The 18,650-nt window shown below is 38.7% G+C and overlaps 2 protein-coding genes across 5 annotated transcripts in view; both read right to left on the minus strand.

The window, feature by feature from the left end:
• The window catches only part of LOC306881344 (ZZ-type zinc finger-containing protein 3-like), a 30,829-nt gene extending 17,646 nt beyond the window's left edge, over positions 1 to 13,183 (minus strand). Inside the window, exons 1-4 of one of the 2 annotated variants that reach the window (XM_079435399.1) lie at positions 13,010 to 13,183; positions 5,008 to 6,490; positions 1,198 to 1,336; positions 944 to 1,091 (exon numbers count right to left, since the gene is read on the minus strand). In XM_079435399.1, coding sequence (XP_079291525.1) covers positions 944 to 1,091; positions 1,198 to 1,336; positions 5,008 to 6,425 — 1,705 coding nt within the window. In that variant the 5' untranslated portion in view covers positions 6,426 to 6,490; positions 13,010 to 13,183. The remainder of the gene's footprint in view (positions 1 to 943; positions 1,092 to 1,197; positions 1,337 to 5,007; positions 6,491 to 13,009) is intronic. The other variant, XM_079435400.1, reaches the window with a different exon arrangement.
• A 769-nt stretch (positions 13,184 to 13,952) lies between these two features.
• Positions 13,953 to 18,650, minus strand: part of LOC306881765 (ubiquitin carboxyl-terminal hydrolase 33-like) — a 28,234-nt gene continuing 23,536 nt past the window's right edge. For all 3 annotated transcript variants that reach the window (XM_079436030.1, XM_079436031.1, XM_079436032.1), the window contains 3 exons: positions 16,460 to 16,562; positions 16,169 to 16,237; positions 13,953 to 15,119 (listed from right to left, as the gene is read on the minus strand). In XM_079436030.1, coding sequence (XP_079292156.1) covers positions 14,962 to 15,119; positions 16,169 to 16,237; positions 16,460 to 16,562 — 330 coding nt within the window. In that variant the 3' untranslated portion in view covers positions 13,953 to 14,961. The remainder of the gene's footprint in view (positions 15,120 to 16,168; positions 16,238 to 16,459; positions 16,563 to 18,650) is intronic.

Consider the following 18,650-nt stretch of genomic DNA (forward strand, 5'->3'; position numbering starts at 1 on the left):
AAATGAATTCTGAAGGAGAGTCCATGATAAAGAAAAGGACAAATCTTTTAAATATCTATTGCCAAGTTCTTAGAAATGTACTCTTTGTATTCGTGTTGGTATCATACATTTTTTTAACCATGTATTTATTATCAAATAAATGCAGCCTTGGTGAACGCAAGAGACGTCTTTAAAAAACATTTAAAAACTTGCCACCCTGAAACATCTGAACAGTAGAGCAATGCATTCTGGTATTCATGTCGATATCATATGGTTAAATAAAACTAAATCATAAATATGCTAATTTGCACCACATGATCTACAACCTAAACATCAAATTATCTGATCATTTATTGACCTTGACACAATCATAAGGATAAACAAGATATAACTTCTTATTTTACATTCTTCTGCATGTTCACACTTGATGATTGCAACACAGAACTTTTATTTAAGGGAAACTTTTTTTATAATATTAATGCAATTATAAAAATTAAAGCAGTTTTATTCAAATATTTTTGCATCGCCCTGACATTTTTGACCTCATGCCCTATTTTTATAATTTGTTTGCTTGTTTGTAGGGCTGCACAATTTAGCCAAACATTTGTGATTGTTAATATAACTTATTATTTATTAACTAAAAATATTTTTATGATGATTATATTTATTTAAAAAATAAATATTGATATTGTAATATTTCCCTGTAAAAAAAAAATATATATGATTACATTATATAAATATAACAATTTTATTTTTAGAATTTTTATTTCATCTTCAAAGATTAAACCATCAAATTTAGTTTTTCCCAATCGCAGCCTTTTCTTTTTTTGGATAAATGCACAAAGCCATATTGAGATTTCAAATAAATTGCAAATTGCATTTTAAGAGATTTTTGGGGCCATATCCTGGTCAATTGGACCTGAGGGCAATATGCAAAAATACACAGACACAAAAAGGTATACACCTTTGTCAAAGATTAACTGCAAATGTCGTGTTTTGCGCTTCTTGTCACAGAACTCCCTTTCAAAGTCGCCACGGCCTGAGGTGTATTGGTCCCATGCAATGTCCGGGAGCTGGACTACTCTCTGGGGCCGAGGCAGACCCATCTCCATCTGTGATGAAAGCAGATGATCAAAAACACACTTAAACCAGAATGCAGGACTAATAAACAGCCATTTCAGAAAATACCAATGGAAGTCCCAGAGAAAGCTTCTGTACCCGTTTCTGTAGCTGGTCCACAAAGGCGATGGGGTCAGACAGGGCTTCCTTCTGATGCCGTGCCAGCGTCTCCAGGTCCAGGATGGCTTGGGTTCGCTGGGCCTCCAGTACACTGATGGTCTGGAGCAACCTCTGATAACTAATGTAGAGGACAGAGGAGAGGGAAGGGCAGAGATGCTTTGTACATTATTAACAGCTGATGCTATGCATTTAATCCTCAAACATTCAGCAGTTATTCTTTATTTAAATTTAGTGCAGCACAACCACACACTTGACTAAAGAAACTCCCTGTAAACGTTCCCATAGAAATATATTCTATAAATAGAAATATTTCCTGTTGGTCAAAGGGTGGGCAGGACTGACAGTTTCATGCAGGAACTGGGTTTCCTGCTTGTACCCAGAGATAGTTGGACTAATTTTTAATTGTTTAACATTTTTAGGGAAAGGTTTTTAAAGTTCAGATACTGATATTCAGTGATCAAAGTTAAAATGCTAGTTTTATGATATATTTCAATTGCTAGATATAAAAATCACGGACACACCATTTTACAGTCCTGCTGTTACACGTGTAATAACAGAAAATTCAGCATATTTACATGCAACAACCCTAATCTTAACTAACCCTACAGTAACAGTGTTTCCCATACATTGGTTTATTAGTGGCGGCCCGCCACAATATCAAAACTGAACGCTACAAATTGATTTTTTCAAAAAGCTTTGACTTCACTGAATAAACGAGCACTGCACGTTTCAAAATCAAAACACGGTGCGGGTGTCTTTATATCACTGTATTTCTGAAGGAAACCGACTGTCTTCAGAAAATTTTGGATGTCATTTTCATTTCATTTAGCATGTAATGTCTAATAAAGCAGCGTTTGTGAGCAGAGCGCTAATTTGTGTACAGCGCTACCGGGAAAACGCTTTTTCACCGTGCTCTAAAAGCGAGAATGAATTTGCATATATGCCGCCACAAATAGAGTCCAAGTCTGTGGGAAACACTCACTCACTCACCCTCATATCGTTATCAGCGTGGATTACGTTCAGCGCACACGTGCTTAACGTAAACAACACTTATTATGTTGATTATGTTCTGCGGTACTCTCCAAAATGGTGGAAGACGGTAACTCGGGGAAAAGAATTGCAGAATAAATTACGTTATTATTATTTTCTGTGTGTACAAAAAGTATTCTCGTAGCATCGTCAAATTACGGTTGAACCCCTGATGTTACACGGACTATTTTACCGATGTCCTTGCTACGTTTCTGTGCGTTGAACGAGGTAATATCATTGCTGTCTATGGGAGGGTCAGAGAGCTCTCAGATTCCATCGACAATATCTTAATTTGTGTTCCAAAGATGAACGAAGGTGTTATGGGTTTGGAACGACATGAGGGTGAGTAATTAATGACAGAATTTTCATTTTTGGATGAACTATCCCTTTAATTGAAGAATTACACTATAACAAGCGCTCTATAATAAAATGTAACCAAAATTACAATTTTTCTCGATTAGGTTCATGTTACGTAACAATTTCAATAACTCCGTTCTCAATTCTCTCAAAAAAGGAAAAGAAAAAAAAAACAAACAAAAGATTTTATGCCTCTAATATATTACAAGGGATTCAGAAGCTCACATTTGAAAAAGCTTTTCTAGAATCATCTCGTTAGTTACGAAGATATGCATCGGCTGAGCGCTACAGAGCTTTGACCTTTTCCTTGCACACCCTCAGGAGAATAGGATCCACAAATAGGAACACGAAAAAAAGAGGCAGATAGGAAAAAAGGGCGAATTAGACAAAGATGCTCTTCTAAGCGGGAGATTCAGCCTACTGCTTAGAAGTAATCTTATTCAGAAGCTCAACAGACCTTGTATAATCAATCTAGCCCAACATGGCATGAATGAAAACCAATTGATGACAGCAAGCATGCCATCTCAACAAGAATTCATTTAGAGAACTTGCTCCATTTGATTTGTCTTACTTGAGGGCAACTGATTAGTTTTTCTTCAATTTCCTAGCCATTTAATAACTTAGACCGCAGAGGAGCTGTTAACGGCCTCTCGATTTAGATGCACATTGAAGATAGGCATGTAGCACTGCAGGCTGGGGAAAGCAGCCAACAATGGCAATGAGCCCAAAACTGACAAATGGCTGACAATGCACTGCCACCTATAGGTCAACCATTTGAAAAGCAGACCAGATCGTAGTTATAACAGACAAGAACTAGAACATATAGTGATATGGGCTTTGGATCATTTTAACCTGTACTTAGCCAATTAACCTGTACTAAATACTACACCCATACATCTTTTCAAGTCAGTAGCCAATGTGAGCATGTTTATTGTGTGGTGCCTACCTCGTTAAGGCTATCATCACGATCACTATTTTCATTCTTCTGTTTAGGGATATCAACAAACCTCCAAATCACTGAAGACCTCAAATCTGAGGCTTGTTGTAGAACACTACTCCTCTAAATGATCACCAAAAGCAACATCTTATGAACCAACCAGCAATGCTTTAAAGAACTAGCAACTAAAACCCCTTGGCATTGTGGTGACTAGTTTTGCACAAACAAAACCTCCTCATTTGCTTCTTCAAGAAATATAATTTGCATTAATATATCTATAATTTAAATGTATGTCAAGCACACAATAAATCCTAATTAAAATGCAGGAGAAAAACTGTCCCAGATAAGAAATGAGAACGATTTAATATAACAACAAAAAAGATAAATAATTCATATAGGCCTCATAAACTGACTTGACCGCAGTCTCTTTTCGTTTCTATTGACTGACAAGCCAATCCAATCCAGTTGGCCGCTCCTGATCCCTGCACTCACACTGTGAGATGGGCACACGCTGAATGAGCACGACCCAGGACAACCTGACCACCAGCAGCAGGCCTTCCATCGCTTATTACCTACCACCGTCCTGGAGATTACAGCAGCTGTTGCTCATTTTTTGCTAGCGCAGTCGACAATTATGCTACGGAAAACAAGTATGCAGAGTTAAGCAGGAAAACACCAAGATGTTTATCTGAGCCAACCTCTTCAAATTACAAGGCACAAACACTCTGAAAACTAAAAAAAGACAAAACAAGACTAAAAACAAGAGCCAGCTAGACAAATCAAAACCTGACATAAGTTAAAGCAATGCAGTTTGCAACTACTTTTAAAGCAAAGCTCTATTATATAATAATAGGAAATTTGATTTATGAAGCTAGAGAATTCCCTCTATATGGAAATTGAAATAGTAAGACCTGAAAAGTACTAGTCCTTGGCCCTGCTAAGAATGAGTTATGTGGTTGCTACTAGGGCGTACTAGGAAGTTTGTTACTGGCAAAAGTACAAATAAATCCCACCAGCTAAAGATGTATGATATTTTTTTAGATGTGGCTCGGGTACATTAAGGGGTGCCTAATCCTGTTCCTGGAGATCTACTGTCCTGCAAAGTTAATCTCCAACCCTGATCAAACACAATTGAACCAGCTAGTTAATCTCTTTATAGCACTTGATAATTACAGAAAAGTGTGTTGGAGCAGTGTTGGGACTGAAGTCTGCAGGTTTGTAGATCTCCAGGAATTGGGCCTCCTGATGTAGTTCAATGCCTTTAAAGTTTCATACTTTGGGTTTGGGGTTTGTTCTAATTATTAACCCCCGATATGAGGAATAGTAACAATGATGATTGCCACAGCAAACTTGAATTAATGAATTGACCAAGATACATTAATAAACAAAAAGGGTTAAAAGACAAAGCACATATTGGTTTACCAGAACTGATGACTTCAGATGGGATAGCATAAACCTGAACATACTCTTTGTTGTGTTTGAGAGCCAAGTGATCAGACTCAAAATAGTAGACATCCGGATCCTCCTCTTCTTCCTCCTCATCTTCCTCAGCCTGAGCGGCCAGCAGCTCTTTGGTGGATCTCGACACTCTACTATCCAACACTCTGACCTCTCCACTGACCCCTGCTTTCTCTGAGAGTTCAGTGTCTGCCTCGCTAGAAAGCCCCAGTGCATGGTGGGGAAGGTCTTTATAGCTGGTGTCCTCAGAGGAAAGAAGAACCGGCATGGACTCCTCCTTCAGCAAACCATTGTCTATGTGCGGGGAACTGGGTTTGGGGGAGCTGGCTTTGAGCCCACTACCAAAGGCAGCGCGGCGCGGTGAAGTCCTCAGGGTGTATCGGTGTTCTTGAGGCTCTGTGAAGGAGGGGGGCTCCGCAGGCAGCTGGGAGGCAGTCAGCACTGCCGTTTCTCCTGAGATATTCAAGCAGTTGTCAGAAGGGTCCTGCGGCTCAGCTTGAAAGCCGCCGTTGGTGCTCTCCTCTCTTGCGAGCTCGTCCTGAGCCTGGCCGGCGTCCCCTACGACGTCCACCTCTACCTCCATCTCGGGTTCTCGGGACAGCACGGCCTCGGCAGCTTCCTCGGGTGTGCAGTTTCTCTCACAGTCAATCTGAGGGCTGTCGTACTCATTGGCTTGCTTGGGATGAGGGGATCTACAAGGCACAATAGGGTTGGGGGATGAGGGCGCAGCCTGGCTGCCATTTAACAGTGAAGGACTGTTGTTAAGCATGGCAGGGGAGGCACAGGGCTCCGGGGGTAAGGCTGAAACTTCTGAGTCCTCCTTATGGAGTTTAATGAGGCCGTTGGTGGCCTTGACTTTCTCGCCAGACTGCGGCAGAGGGGCGATCTCCCCTGCTGGGCTGTCCTCTTTCTGCTCTGCCTCTTTGTCGAGGCTGAGCGGAGGGTCCGAGGACACGTTCGATTTGGTGCCCTCGTCATTTTCCTTCGGTGCAGCGGGATCAGGGCTCTCTGGTTTGAGAGAAGGTTCCTCCTCAACCCCCTGCGATTCACCTGAGCGAGGGCAGCGTTTAGCCCTCTTCAGGGCGGGGGAGGCTTCCGGCCCACCCCCGGCCCAAGGACGCTCACAATTGTCCGATTTGTCCGACTCGTCCTTCTCGGAGCTCGGCAAGCCTCGCTTTCCGTAGAATGGCAATGTTTCACCCTCCGCTTTGCTCTCGGCTACCTTTCCGACCTGTGCTCCGGTCTGCTGGTGCTGTTGACAGTCCTGCTTCTTCTTGGGCGAGCGGGCTCTGGGCACAGGAGGCGTAGAGCTCTCTTCTGGCTGGGCGATGCTGCGGTTCCTGAGGGTACGACCACAAAAGTTCTCATCCAATCCATTTATCCCCACTGATGATCTTGTGACACGCGAAGAGCGGGATGCGGCCATACTATGGTGGGTGCCTACTATCTCCTCATCGTGGTGCTCTCTCCTCAGCAGCAGAACGTGGGCACCTGAGGGACATGACGAGAGAATAATTACATATCATTCAGATTCAAAGTTATAAGGGTTTGAGACTATTCCTACAGCTTATATAAAATTATTATTTTTTTTTTTAAAAGAATAAGAATTTTTCTGGAGAAAAAAATTGATAGAAAAACGGCTATAAATCAGACAGCTATAAATCCATAAACACATTTTTGCTGCACACAGTAACATACAGTGATCTGTTTATAATTTTCAACTCATTCTGTCCAAAGCTTCTGGGATAAATCACAAATCATTCTTGCCATTTCGGTAAAAGCTTGTATTTTTTAGCCAGCTAGATAACTTCATCTCGGTACCATATTTAAAAAACACATGAAGATGATTGATCAAAAAAGATGAACACATGATGGAGCAAAGAGACAAATATGGGAAAAATTGGTAAGAGAAACATTTTAGCTGAAGTTTAAAGATGTGAGATAATCCGTTTACTGGATGTTCCTTCACAGAGGGTCAATGGATTGAGACGGAACAGGAAGAGAATGAATTGTGTCAAGATTAAGAGTGCATTCATGGAATATCTGGATTGTTTCTAAGCAGAAGATCCACGGGAAAAAGAGAGAGACGTCTTTATTTATAACTTTTTATGCTAGTGTAAAATATTTCTGTATATATTGAATTAGATTTCTGGAGAAAACACGAGTGATCACTGATGTGTGCCTGTGCAAAAGCTGCCACCACAATGCCAAAGCGCTGTTATGCAACTAGTTAAAGACAGAATTCCCTAGAATGCTGCTCAATTATGATCTATAATTTATTACTTATGGGGGTGTGTACAATAGTTATAGTGATCACGCATGAGCAAACATCACAAACAAGATTCTCACAACTGATCTTTAATGTGCAAAAATTCAGAGGAAAATCTTTATCGCAAGTTCTTCTCTCTTGCTCTCACGGTCTTTGGGTTTGGTAAAACGGTGTCAAACATACACCACTGGAGAAATAACCAACGGGCAAGCTATGATCTACTGTAAATACGTTTGATATTCAGATATTATCTGAGAGTTTCCCACAAGCTATCAATCTACTTATCACACATGTGCTCTCTAGGCTTACCCTGGTGCATTTCTAAAGCTGCAGATGTGACGGGGGATGGTCTGTATTTAAGCTGCTTCTTATCTGAGCTATAAAAGTGCTTTTCAACAACGGCCAATACAACACAAACTGAAAGACTGATCATGGGTGTCTCTAATGAAGCAGTCAGTGCTCCACAGAACCCTGTGAGCAGAGTCCAAAACTAACAATTATTAAGCGCCAAAAATGCAAGTTGGTTGGTAACTCTAGGGACTGCAAATTTGCATGATGTAAACTGAATTATAACAATCTAAATGTTACTGATGTAAAGCCAAAGTATGTCATGTGTCTTCAAGTCAAAGTATACATCCATGTTCTGTAGTGGCTTTGTGGACAGGGATTTTTGTTATTAGAACTGTCCAGTGATTTCAGCACATGCATGTCCAAGCAGACTTGTGTGAGTGATTTTTAACACTTAGAAAAGAGGTCCAACTGCCAAACACGGCCATACAACACACTCGTGATCAACACTTTGAAAGGCTTGACCACTCAACTGTGCAAGATGGAGCAGAATGCAAACAAATGATGTATAACTGGATCCTTCATCTCACATCTGATTCAAATCAAATGGTCAACTAAGAAAAACAGAAATGTTTTCCCAATCAAAAGTTCATAGTTTTTTTTTTTTTCTTTTCTTTTCCCAAACTCAATAAAATGAAACGTACGTAGAATATTCCTGGCAATATTCCAAACCACCAAAAAAATATATATGTATGAGAAGTCTTCACATTTTTGTGATAGACATAAGTTTATTTTGCATGCTGCTATCTGTGATGCAATGACCTGCAATGTCACAAATATTCTTTTCTAACTAAAAAAACATAAAAAAAATATATATATATTTTTTTTAGTAATTCTAAATATTTAATCTAACAGATTTCATTTAGGCTTTTATTCACATATAAACAATGAACAAAACACACAGATCATATATGGTAAATTGAAGTTTAAAGGGTTTGTGTGACACAAAGACAGACCTATTGAGGATCAAGAAAGCATGTTTAAGCTTCTGTTTACCATATTGATGTTCTTTATGTGCACTGATCAATGTTTATATGTGAATAAACACCTATTAAATTGGTTCCTATGTAGCAATCATGACTTCGATTTAACCACTCAATTCTTTATTACTTTCAAAATGTCTTTATGATTTTTCAACACAACAAATTTTGGCGAAATGGACTTTCAATTGAGGGACATAAATTTCTCAGGTTTCATTAAAAATATCTTCATTTGTGTTTCAAAGATTAACAAAACTCTTATGGGTTTGGAATGACATGAGGGTGAGTGCTGACAATTTATTTTTGGGTGAAGGATTCCTTTAAATGTTTTAAAACGTCCCATTATTAATTGAAAAAGAAAGAAAGAAAGAAAGAAAGATACACAACTCAAAATAACATTTCATGGTGTATTTTCTCAATTCACCAGCCATCAGCATACGTGCAAAAAGCTAATTTTGGACCCGGAGTATGACAAATGAAGCAGTCAGTCCAAAGACCAGTGCTTACAGAATATGATATATTGATATGGGGACAGTTATGCAAAAATTCTGCAAAGCAGCAGCAAAAATACACCACATTTCATCTGGGGGGCTTCACAGGAGACTGAAGAGAGCACTGGGCTGGTACTGTCGTCTGCATTACTCAATAATTAGTCTGGTAAGTCAAACAGAAGCTTGAAGTGTGACAAATTAGATTACACCATATCAAATTTCTCAATTGCCTCCAGTCTGCTAAGGCCGTGCAAGAGGATACATCTAGGACATATGGTAGTAGGAAAAAAAGAGATAATTTTAGGTTTTATATACATCCAGAACACTTCCAAACAGTCTGTCCTTGAAGAAAAAAAAAACAGTTTTTATGAAACCATAGCTCTAGATCATTCACATTACAAAGGACACTAAACACCACACCACATTCTTCAGTCTGCACAATCACTGACTGCCATGTACCGTTAGTGTGATCTGAATGACGAGAGGCTTTGAATAAGATTTCACACTGCTGACATTAGTTTTGCTTGAGAAATGAGAGGCACCTGAGGACAGACTTACATGCATCCCTTATTCACACTCCACTGAAGCCTCCTGGTGAGTGTCTAATGGGATTTAACCATGCATATAAAAAAACAAGACGGAAAACAGACAGAAGGGGTAGTTCAGGCCTGAATACTAAAAGCACTAAAACGGTTAGAAAACATCATTTTCCATTACTACCCATGTCAGTTTAACTACTAGATTCTATTTTCCTCTCTCTAAAAAATACCTTTTTTTACATACAGCAAATCCAGACCTGTGGTTTGAACGGGAACAAACAGATACAGGCTGATAGATCTAGCTCAATATATAAAGGAAACCTTTGTCTTATCCCTGTCCACTCATTTATTGCAATTTACTGATCTGAAAAAAAATTTTTTTTTTTTTTTTGAAGGACGATTATAGTCATCATGATTGTAAAATGAAAGGGGAAAAACTTTTGTTAATGGAGGAGTCACCACTAATGTCATCACACACACTACAACCCTTCTGACATGAGTCATGTGTGCATCATTAAGTTATCTGGGAAGTCAAATATGAGTAAGTGAAGGTTAGGTTGCTTGTCCTGATTTAAAGGAGTAAAACCTTAAATGGACTACAATGGGTGATGTAACAGAACACGCTCTAAAATCAGAAAATTCACTAGCATCAACTTTATTAAAGCAGTGCTTCAAGCAAGTTGCCTTAGCAAACTTCCAAAAAAAATAAAAAAATCAGGATGTGAAGTTAAACATGACAATACATAAATATATTTGAAATAAAATCAGCTAATAAATTTGAACTCAAAATCTAAAATAATTAATTACAAATAGAGATGTCAGTTCTGACCTTGTTCAATTTGAACAGAACCAGAATCTCCAGATTACAGCTTGCATTAGTTAACACTAAACACACACTAGAGGAATCACTGAGACCCCAGCAGCCCATCTGTGCAGCGGCTCTCATTGTTCTTATGACAGCCAATGGAGATGCTTCGTGTCGCCTGGCATTGTCCCAAGACAAAGCTGGACAGTTAAAAGTAGAAAGAGTAATTCACACATTATGTACTTATCCTCACATTGTTCCAAACCAGTGTGTCATTCATCTTTTGGAGGGGATACTACAAAAGCATCAGCAAAGTAGTCTATATGACTTGTGCACTATTTCAAGTCTTCCTGAATTGCACTGAAATTTAAATCAGTATACAATGGCTCGTCTTGTTCGTTTACGGCACATCAATGATGTCACAGCAAATAAATCCACCGTTTATGAATGTAAACATGAAGGTAAATAAGAGTTAAGCTAAGGCAAGGAATTTCTAGTCTAAATAATGACAAGATTTTTATTTTGGAATTAACTATAGCTTTAATATTCTCATAAAGAGACTCTACAATAAACGCATGGAAACACACTGCAATTCAATTTACCAATACTTCAAATATGCATTTTTATTAATCAAGTAACATTTCTATGGACAAAAAGCATCTGGAAAAAAAATAAAAACATAGTGACCTGTTGCGGCAAAAGTGCACAACCTAAGTTGTCCTAAATATCAGAATGTGTCACAGGCGCTCTGGCAAATGTGTGTTGTTTAATGCATTTGAAACATTTTCCTCAGCACTTACATTTTATGTTTATATTGTTAGCATAATTTAATTTTTTCTAAACTATTTCTTGTTAGATATTAAGCGTAATGATATTAACACAAGTAATTTTATTATTTTTGAGACCAGTGACAGGAAAGGGTCTATTGTAATGGAGTATACATGTAATATGTTGACATAAGTAAATGTGGGTTCCTCATACCTTGTACAAGTTAAAGTCTGTGCTTTTGTTTCTCTTTGTTTTAATTTAGAGATTTTAACTCAAGTTTCAATTTGACCATTTTTGCACATAGCCTACATTCACTATGCCTTCAAATTGCATAATATTTTGAGAACATTAGAGAGGATGTGGAATTTTGGAAGGAATAGATTTAAATGTTTTATTTTGGGATTTGTTTTCGTCCAATTAATCAAAGAAATAATGGGCATATTATAATCGACACAATTTTGTCTAAACAAGAAGAGACACTACTACCTCAGTCGCTGGCAGGTGCCAAGCTCATCCCCCCAACTGCTTTTAAACTTGAAATATGAGGTTGTCATTCTGCAGCTCGCGCCTTGCGCAGCACGCGTTAAGAATTTAATAATACTTCCTGAATAATCGTGCAGCTCGCGCGCGTGGCGAAGAACTTTAAATTGACACGTGCTCGCCAATGAACTCTCGTCGCGAAACACTCCAGCCCAGTCCAAATGACAACGCGGAGGAAAGCGCTAGCCCTCTGTGCAGCTCAGCAGTCAGCACGTTTTCTAAATTGCTCGTCGCAGTGGTTTCAGAGAAACCAGTTTGGCTCCGTGACTGAGAAATGATGAACCCTCATTTAAAACCTGTTCTCAGAATGTGATGTTTTCCTCAGAAACGGGTTTGCGCTTATAAACCTGACACACTAACAAACAAAGTGTTTTAAGCACTACTGCAGATTATTAACTCACCGTTATGTATCTAGAATAGTCGTGAGAAGAAACATTTTCTCCTTCAAATGCATTTAACGGGCCTCTCCGGCAACACCGCATCCGCGGCTCGGCATGATGTGTGCAGCCCGGCTGCCTCCCAAACACCCCGGTGCAAGTTTCTCCAGCTCCGGTGACTTCTCAATTCTGAATTAGTCTCCAATGCAACACGCTTGCTTCACGCACCTCATGACATCTTTTAATAAAACATATGGTTTTAAAACACAACTAACCGTTTAACTGAACAAAACAAATGTGTCCGCAGGGTTTTATTAGCTCACCCGCTAACTAACGTTACTGCATTCACAAGATGCGCAATTCCACTCATTTCGCGCTACAAATAACAACACATATTCATTGTGTACATAACCACGCAACAATGAGAAAAAACGGTTTATTTTTCAACAACTCGGCCACTAATTAGCATTTTGGCTAAGAGCGCTAATAAAGATGATACAGACTCACTTTAGCATGCTAATGCTAACGAATTTGGCGCACCCTATTTAACGCACATTCATAACACTTGTTACCGAACTAAAAAAATGCTGTGCCTCGGTGTCAAATAAACGCCAACAGCAGAGCAAGTGAGTAAATGACTTTTGAAGATAAACGGGCCTAAATGTGGAAGCTAACAGGCTAGCGTGGAACAGTGCAGAGGAGCGGGGGCAGCGTGAACATACACAACTGATCAGCCGCAACAACTTTGCCCATCAAATCCGCTCGAACCGCCACAACCGGAGCGGTTCCTGAAGCAGAGTCTGCTTTAACTTCGAGATAAAGTCGGGGAATTGGACTTGAGTGACTGATAATTCAATGTAAAAGGGTTTATGAAGCTACAGAATTACACTTACCTCACTTCCGCAAATCGTTTGCTGCACATTCGGCAGCCGCCATGTTTTTTTCCTCTCTCGGTGCTGCTGTGAATCCCACAATCCCGCTCACTGCGATACTGTACAGGACAGCAGCCGCGGCCCACACGCTCGCTGCTTTCATAATGACCGGCTCTCAAGAGCTCTGCTGTCAGCACTGATCTGACCGAGCATTTCAGCCTGACGAGGAGCAGCATATTGTACTGAAGAATGAACTATTGATGCAAATAATGGCTAGATTGCACCAGTGCCATTTAGGGCTCAGTAAACTACTTTAATTGTGTGTCGGGCTGAGGTCAGTGAATTAAGTTCACAATCAAAAGAATGGCTCGACTTGTAAGACAGTGCCATCACTGTATTTTCAAACATTTTCTATGAAGGGGTTTTCAAATTGGAGTCCGGGAAGCCCCAGGGAGTGCTAAGGGGTCCATGGAAATGTTTGAGAAAAACATTTAGATTAAAATAAAAAAAAATGAAATAAATTATTTTAATAAAATATGAAAATAAATAGCATGCCTAACAGCACTACAATGAATAGAATAATGTTCATAATATAATTTTTTTGCAGTATATTTTTTTTTATACAAAATCTAAATGGCTTTTGAATTTTAGGATGGGAGTCCCTTGCACAAGGATTTTTCCTGTTTTTGCAGTAAAGAAAACCATAAAATTAACTGAAATTAAGAAAACCACACAAAATATCTGGACGCTTTGAGAACTTGGGTGGAAATTTGCTTAATTTTCCTGTCAAAATGTCCTAAATATGCATCCTTTTCTATTTTCAAATTAATAATGTATAATATTTTTAATTGATTTTGGGGAGAAATACTACCTGGATGTGTTTCTGTGAAATGTATCCATTCACAGAGCAATTGAACAAATATACATTTCTTGAATTTCAGAACATAAGAATGATGACAGATATCGACAGCATAAGTTTCTGATTTAATAGTAGCCACTCAGATACAGCTTTCTTCTCTGCGGACAATTAATATTGAAAAACGACATCACATCCTTCTATACATTAAATAATGCCTTGAAAAGTACACGTGAGGCAGCAGGATCTGATTTTTTTCTTTCACATAGCATTTTTAAACAAGACAGCCATCGATGTGTTCAAATGTGCACCTTATTGTTTGCATCTCCATGCAACCGAGCGGCACAACTATGCAACACAAATAAAAATGAGGAATTGATTTTCTTGCCAGCATAATGTGCCACATCATTCCTATTAGCGTGCATTCTGCTTAGATTTAGCTCGTTGAATCATTTTCGAACAAAGAAAACGTCCATGAATGCCAGAATAATCATACCCCTCTGGAATAAATAACATTTAGTGCAGGATTGTGTGTTATTTAAGTACTAGTACATTCAAATACATATCGAACATCAGACCTGAAGCATGCACGCTTTTGAATCTACAGTACAGTGCAAAAACAAAAATATTCTTTCCTGAGACTACGTAGCATTTAGTATCCCTTCATACCCAAACCATGAAGTTTTCATCCACTAAGACGACATATTCTTTCGTTTTCTTAATCGAGGCAGTGCCTCAAAAATATCTATGGATGCAGTTTTGGTGTACACAAATCATAGGCCATTTGGTTTGGGCGAAGCAAAAACTGTCATGAACGCAGCTGCACATAGAAATCAAATGCATTAATGGACTATGAAACTGTGCCTTAAGTCTAATTGGCTTCTAGTGTCAAGAGGAAACAGATATGCATGATATATACAAATATAAAGCACACTGGAGGAAGTTTAATCCATCCATCTGCTTTAAGGAACAGTCATAAAGGGTATAGAGTGTGTGGCAGAAGTGTGTATGCTGAGGTGAAGCTGTAAGGTCCTTTGCTTGAATGCTTGAAAACAAGAGTGAAATGCAAAATAAGTGTTTCTCGGTCCCCTTGCGTTCCAGCAGCATCGCAGCACAGCTACACTGAGCGTGTCTCCACTTCGATCTTCTCCTCTGCCTGGGAAGTTTCGGCCTCCTGATGGCTGACGCTGGGCCGCACGGTCACCACCGGCCCTCCTCCGTGAATGGAATAGAGGAAGTTCCAGGTCTCTTCAGATATCTGACCAGAATCGGCACCTGTCAAAGCAGCAAAGAAGCAAAACGCATGTTTTTTGAGCAAATGTGCTAATGATAGGTACACTACTAAATGCAGGGCTGAATAATTAATCGTATTCAATCACGATTTCTGCTTCTCTCGATTAATTAAGCATAATCAACTGCGATATTGGCACAGCCTGGATTTTGAAAAATGTCGGTAACCAAATAGCTGACGGTAGCCATTGACTTCTATAGTAAGGAAAAAAATACTTTAGGTCAACGGCTACCGTTAGCTACCAACATCATTTTAAATCTCTTCCTTTGTATTCAAAATAAGAAATAAACTCATACAGGTTTGCAAAATTTGAGGGTAAATAAGATGACAGAATTGAATTTTTAGGTGCACTATCCCTTTACCAGGATTCAAAATTATTTTAATAATAGGAATTTTACGGTTTTCATTTTTGAGAGACGTTTCATAAGGTTTTTTTACCTTGAAATATTAGTTTCAAATTCATTCTGATAGTACTCTGACATCTAATAAGGCGAATGGCTTTTGGTTCTTTCACACAATATACAAAACTAGAGGAGGTCAAATAAACCCTGCGTATGAATTAACATTCCCTTGGTTTGTGCTAATGTGAAAGTGCAATAAATCTGATTAAATGTAAAAATACATTTCTTAAAAACAGTTGTGACTAATAATCACAATTATAACTTTTGAGCAAAATCATCAGTTTAATTTCATTATTGTTCAGTGATAATGAAAAACTAAACATAATATTTACCTGATTTACTTTCCTAAAAGGAGAGTTCACTCAAAAATGACTTGTCTTCATGTTATTGAACTTTAAAAATATTTTGAGGAACTTTCAGGATCAAACAACATTAAACACTATTGTATGTTTCAAAGAAAATAATAGCGCTTTAGAACGACATGATAGAATTGGTTCTTCAGTTTAGCTTGGAAATACACCATATCGAGGAAGCAAAATGGATTACAAATTCTGTTTTATGGTGACTTCAAAAGACCTGACAAATGTAAAAAAATATAAATAAAAATAAAACATCCTGATGGTAAACATTACCTGGCTTTAATGTGATGTGTCCATTTTTATTTATAGCAATCTTGGAGTTATCAATTGGTCCTGGTGGGTCTGTAAGATACAAGATCATCAGAAACACACCAAATACCCCAAATGAGAAAAGCAAAAAAAAAAAAAAAAAAAAAAAAAAAAAAAATATATATATAAATATATATCATGAAATTCTTCAAGAACTCCTTAGTCAGCAATAACTGCAAAACATAATGCTAATATTTCATTTCAAACTTTCAGATACTTTAGAAGTATCAGCAGCAGGGATGAGAAATGACTTACCAATGTCCTTGCCTTTGACAAAGCCTTCCCATTCCCGGAACCACTGCATGCTGATACAGTATATCACCACAGGAGACTCCTCCTCCTGAAACGCCTTATTGAGCTACATGAAGGAGAGCAAAGATGGGGAAAGAGAAAAAAAACCATGAAGAGTCAGAGACCATTACCAGAGCGTTTTTTCATCAAATATGCAGCCAAACAATAACACCATAAACTGAGACAGAAGCTCTGTTCCAAATCCTAGTGAGCTACATTGCTGTCTATGGCTTACATAAGTTACTGCTTCCTATAGGACCGTTCACACTGAATGTGTTTTCGCATTGTACCGTGCTGCTTTTCTATCATTTTTCTAGGTGAACATGCACTAGTCAGAGACCTTTCATTGTTGCACCTGCATCTTGAGCCTTTTATACCGTCTAACACAATGTAAATTTAGTCATTTACTAAATAGGTAACTAGAAACATTTCTGGTTCTGGCCATTTCGCGTTATGGCCAATAACTGATAAGTGTTTGAGATTCCAATTCTCTATTACTCTAACTACATAAAAATAAAACCAATCAATCAATCGTTTGAAATGCTACAGGTTGTATTACATTGTAACGTACAGGAAAAAAAAAAAAATGTATATTCATTTTGAGAAAAGACATCACGAATCATTCGTGATCCAGCTTCATCTACAGAAGAAGTGAGTATAAGGTTTTTTTATGAATCTTTGCAAATCGCCTTTCCTTATAATGTGCTAGTTAGCAAGTTCCGCGACGAATGCTGCTAAAGTTATCAGTCTCTCAGAGAATTCCTCGTCACCCCATGGAAGAGAGGGGCGGGGTGAGCAGAGCTCATTAGCATTTAAAGGGACATGCACTGAAACAGGTCGCTGTGAACAGAGCTGTTTTCGACAGGGTGTTGTTTTACACTACTACTGAGAAAGTTTATCCAAATTATGTTATAGACTTTTCATTAAGACCATTAAGGATTATCAACTTGTGGAAAATGGGCATCCGATGACCCCTTTAACACCCAAAATAAGCATGTCTTAAAGCAGGCAAATGGAAAAAAACTGGTACTGTAGATAAAACAATTGATTTGATCTTTAGTTGTAATTTCTTTAAACAAAAAGTTACAGAAATTGAATATCAGCCACTTAGACGTTATTAATCATAACATGAAAACAATTATCCGTTTCAGGGCTACAAAAACAAATCGATAACAATCTATAATGGAAATAGTATAGTGAAAACATTCACCAGTCACGGCTCTTTAAAGTAGGGAATAATGCATTTCTATGAAGAAAACGAATATGAAAAATAGCAGAGGCTACATTGTAAGCTGCTGTGGGAAAGGTGTAAGATTCAAGCTGCCCAAAACACGAATCACAAATTAATCAATGGTGACATTAATCATTACTTGCAACCCTAAATGACTGGTTATCATCTGGTATCGGAGAGCATTTTGATAAAGGCGCATAACTACATGAAAGTATATTATCAGTCATTTAGCCTCCTTTATTTGGCCTTAACTTGATTTCAGCCAGAGATGCTTTGCTTAGTTTAAGTACTTTTGTTCGCATGCATTAATAATGAGCACAATTTTGGGGGCGAGGGGCAGGGGGCACACTTCTGTTCTCAGTCTGACAGTGCGTTCACACCAGACGCAACTTGCGCGAATAAATCGCGCGTAGTTGGACGCTTGAACATTTTCAGTTTACTCGCTTCATTCGTGATGCAACAGATGCAAATTTGCGTCATGGGAGGGGCTTCTGCAGGCGGCTCCAGTCTCGTTGCGAAATGGCTGTCATGAATTTTGTTGAGAGGGTAGTTGCACTTTATGTGCTATGGAAACACTGGACGCGTGTATTTCAGCCGAGAATGTAGTTATTTAAAACTCAAATCTGCGGTTTATTTCTAAAAACAGCGCCTATTTGAAAATGTGCTTCGCTGATTTCGGAGCCGTGAGCTCCAGGCGATCACTGGGCGCTTGTGCTCATGTATCCCGAAGAGAGGAGCATAACCTCGGCTAGTCCTTCTGACATTTGCCACTGGCTCTGATGTCTCTGTAGTGGATAAACATAAGATATAATTCGTTTTGGGTAAATCTAACAGGTAATCTTTGGTCTATGGTACAGCTCCGGGTATCCACATACAGCGACAATGATTTTGTCCTCTGTTATTTCGGATTTCTGCCTCCGCTCG

This window comes from Barbus barbus, assembly GCF_936440315.1.
Source record: "Barbus barbus genome assembly, chromosome: 15".
Lineage (NCBI taxonomy): Eukaryota > Metazoa > Chordata > Actinopteri > Cypriniformes > Cyprinidae > Barbus > Barbus barbus.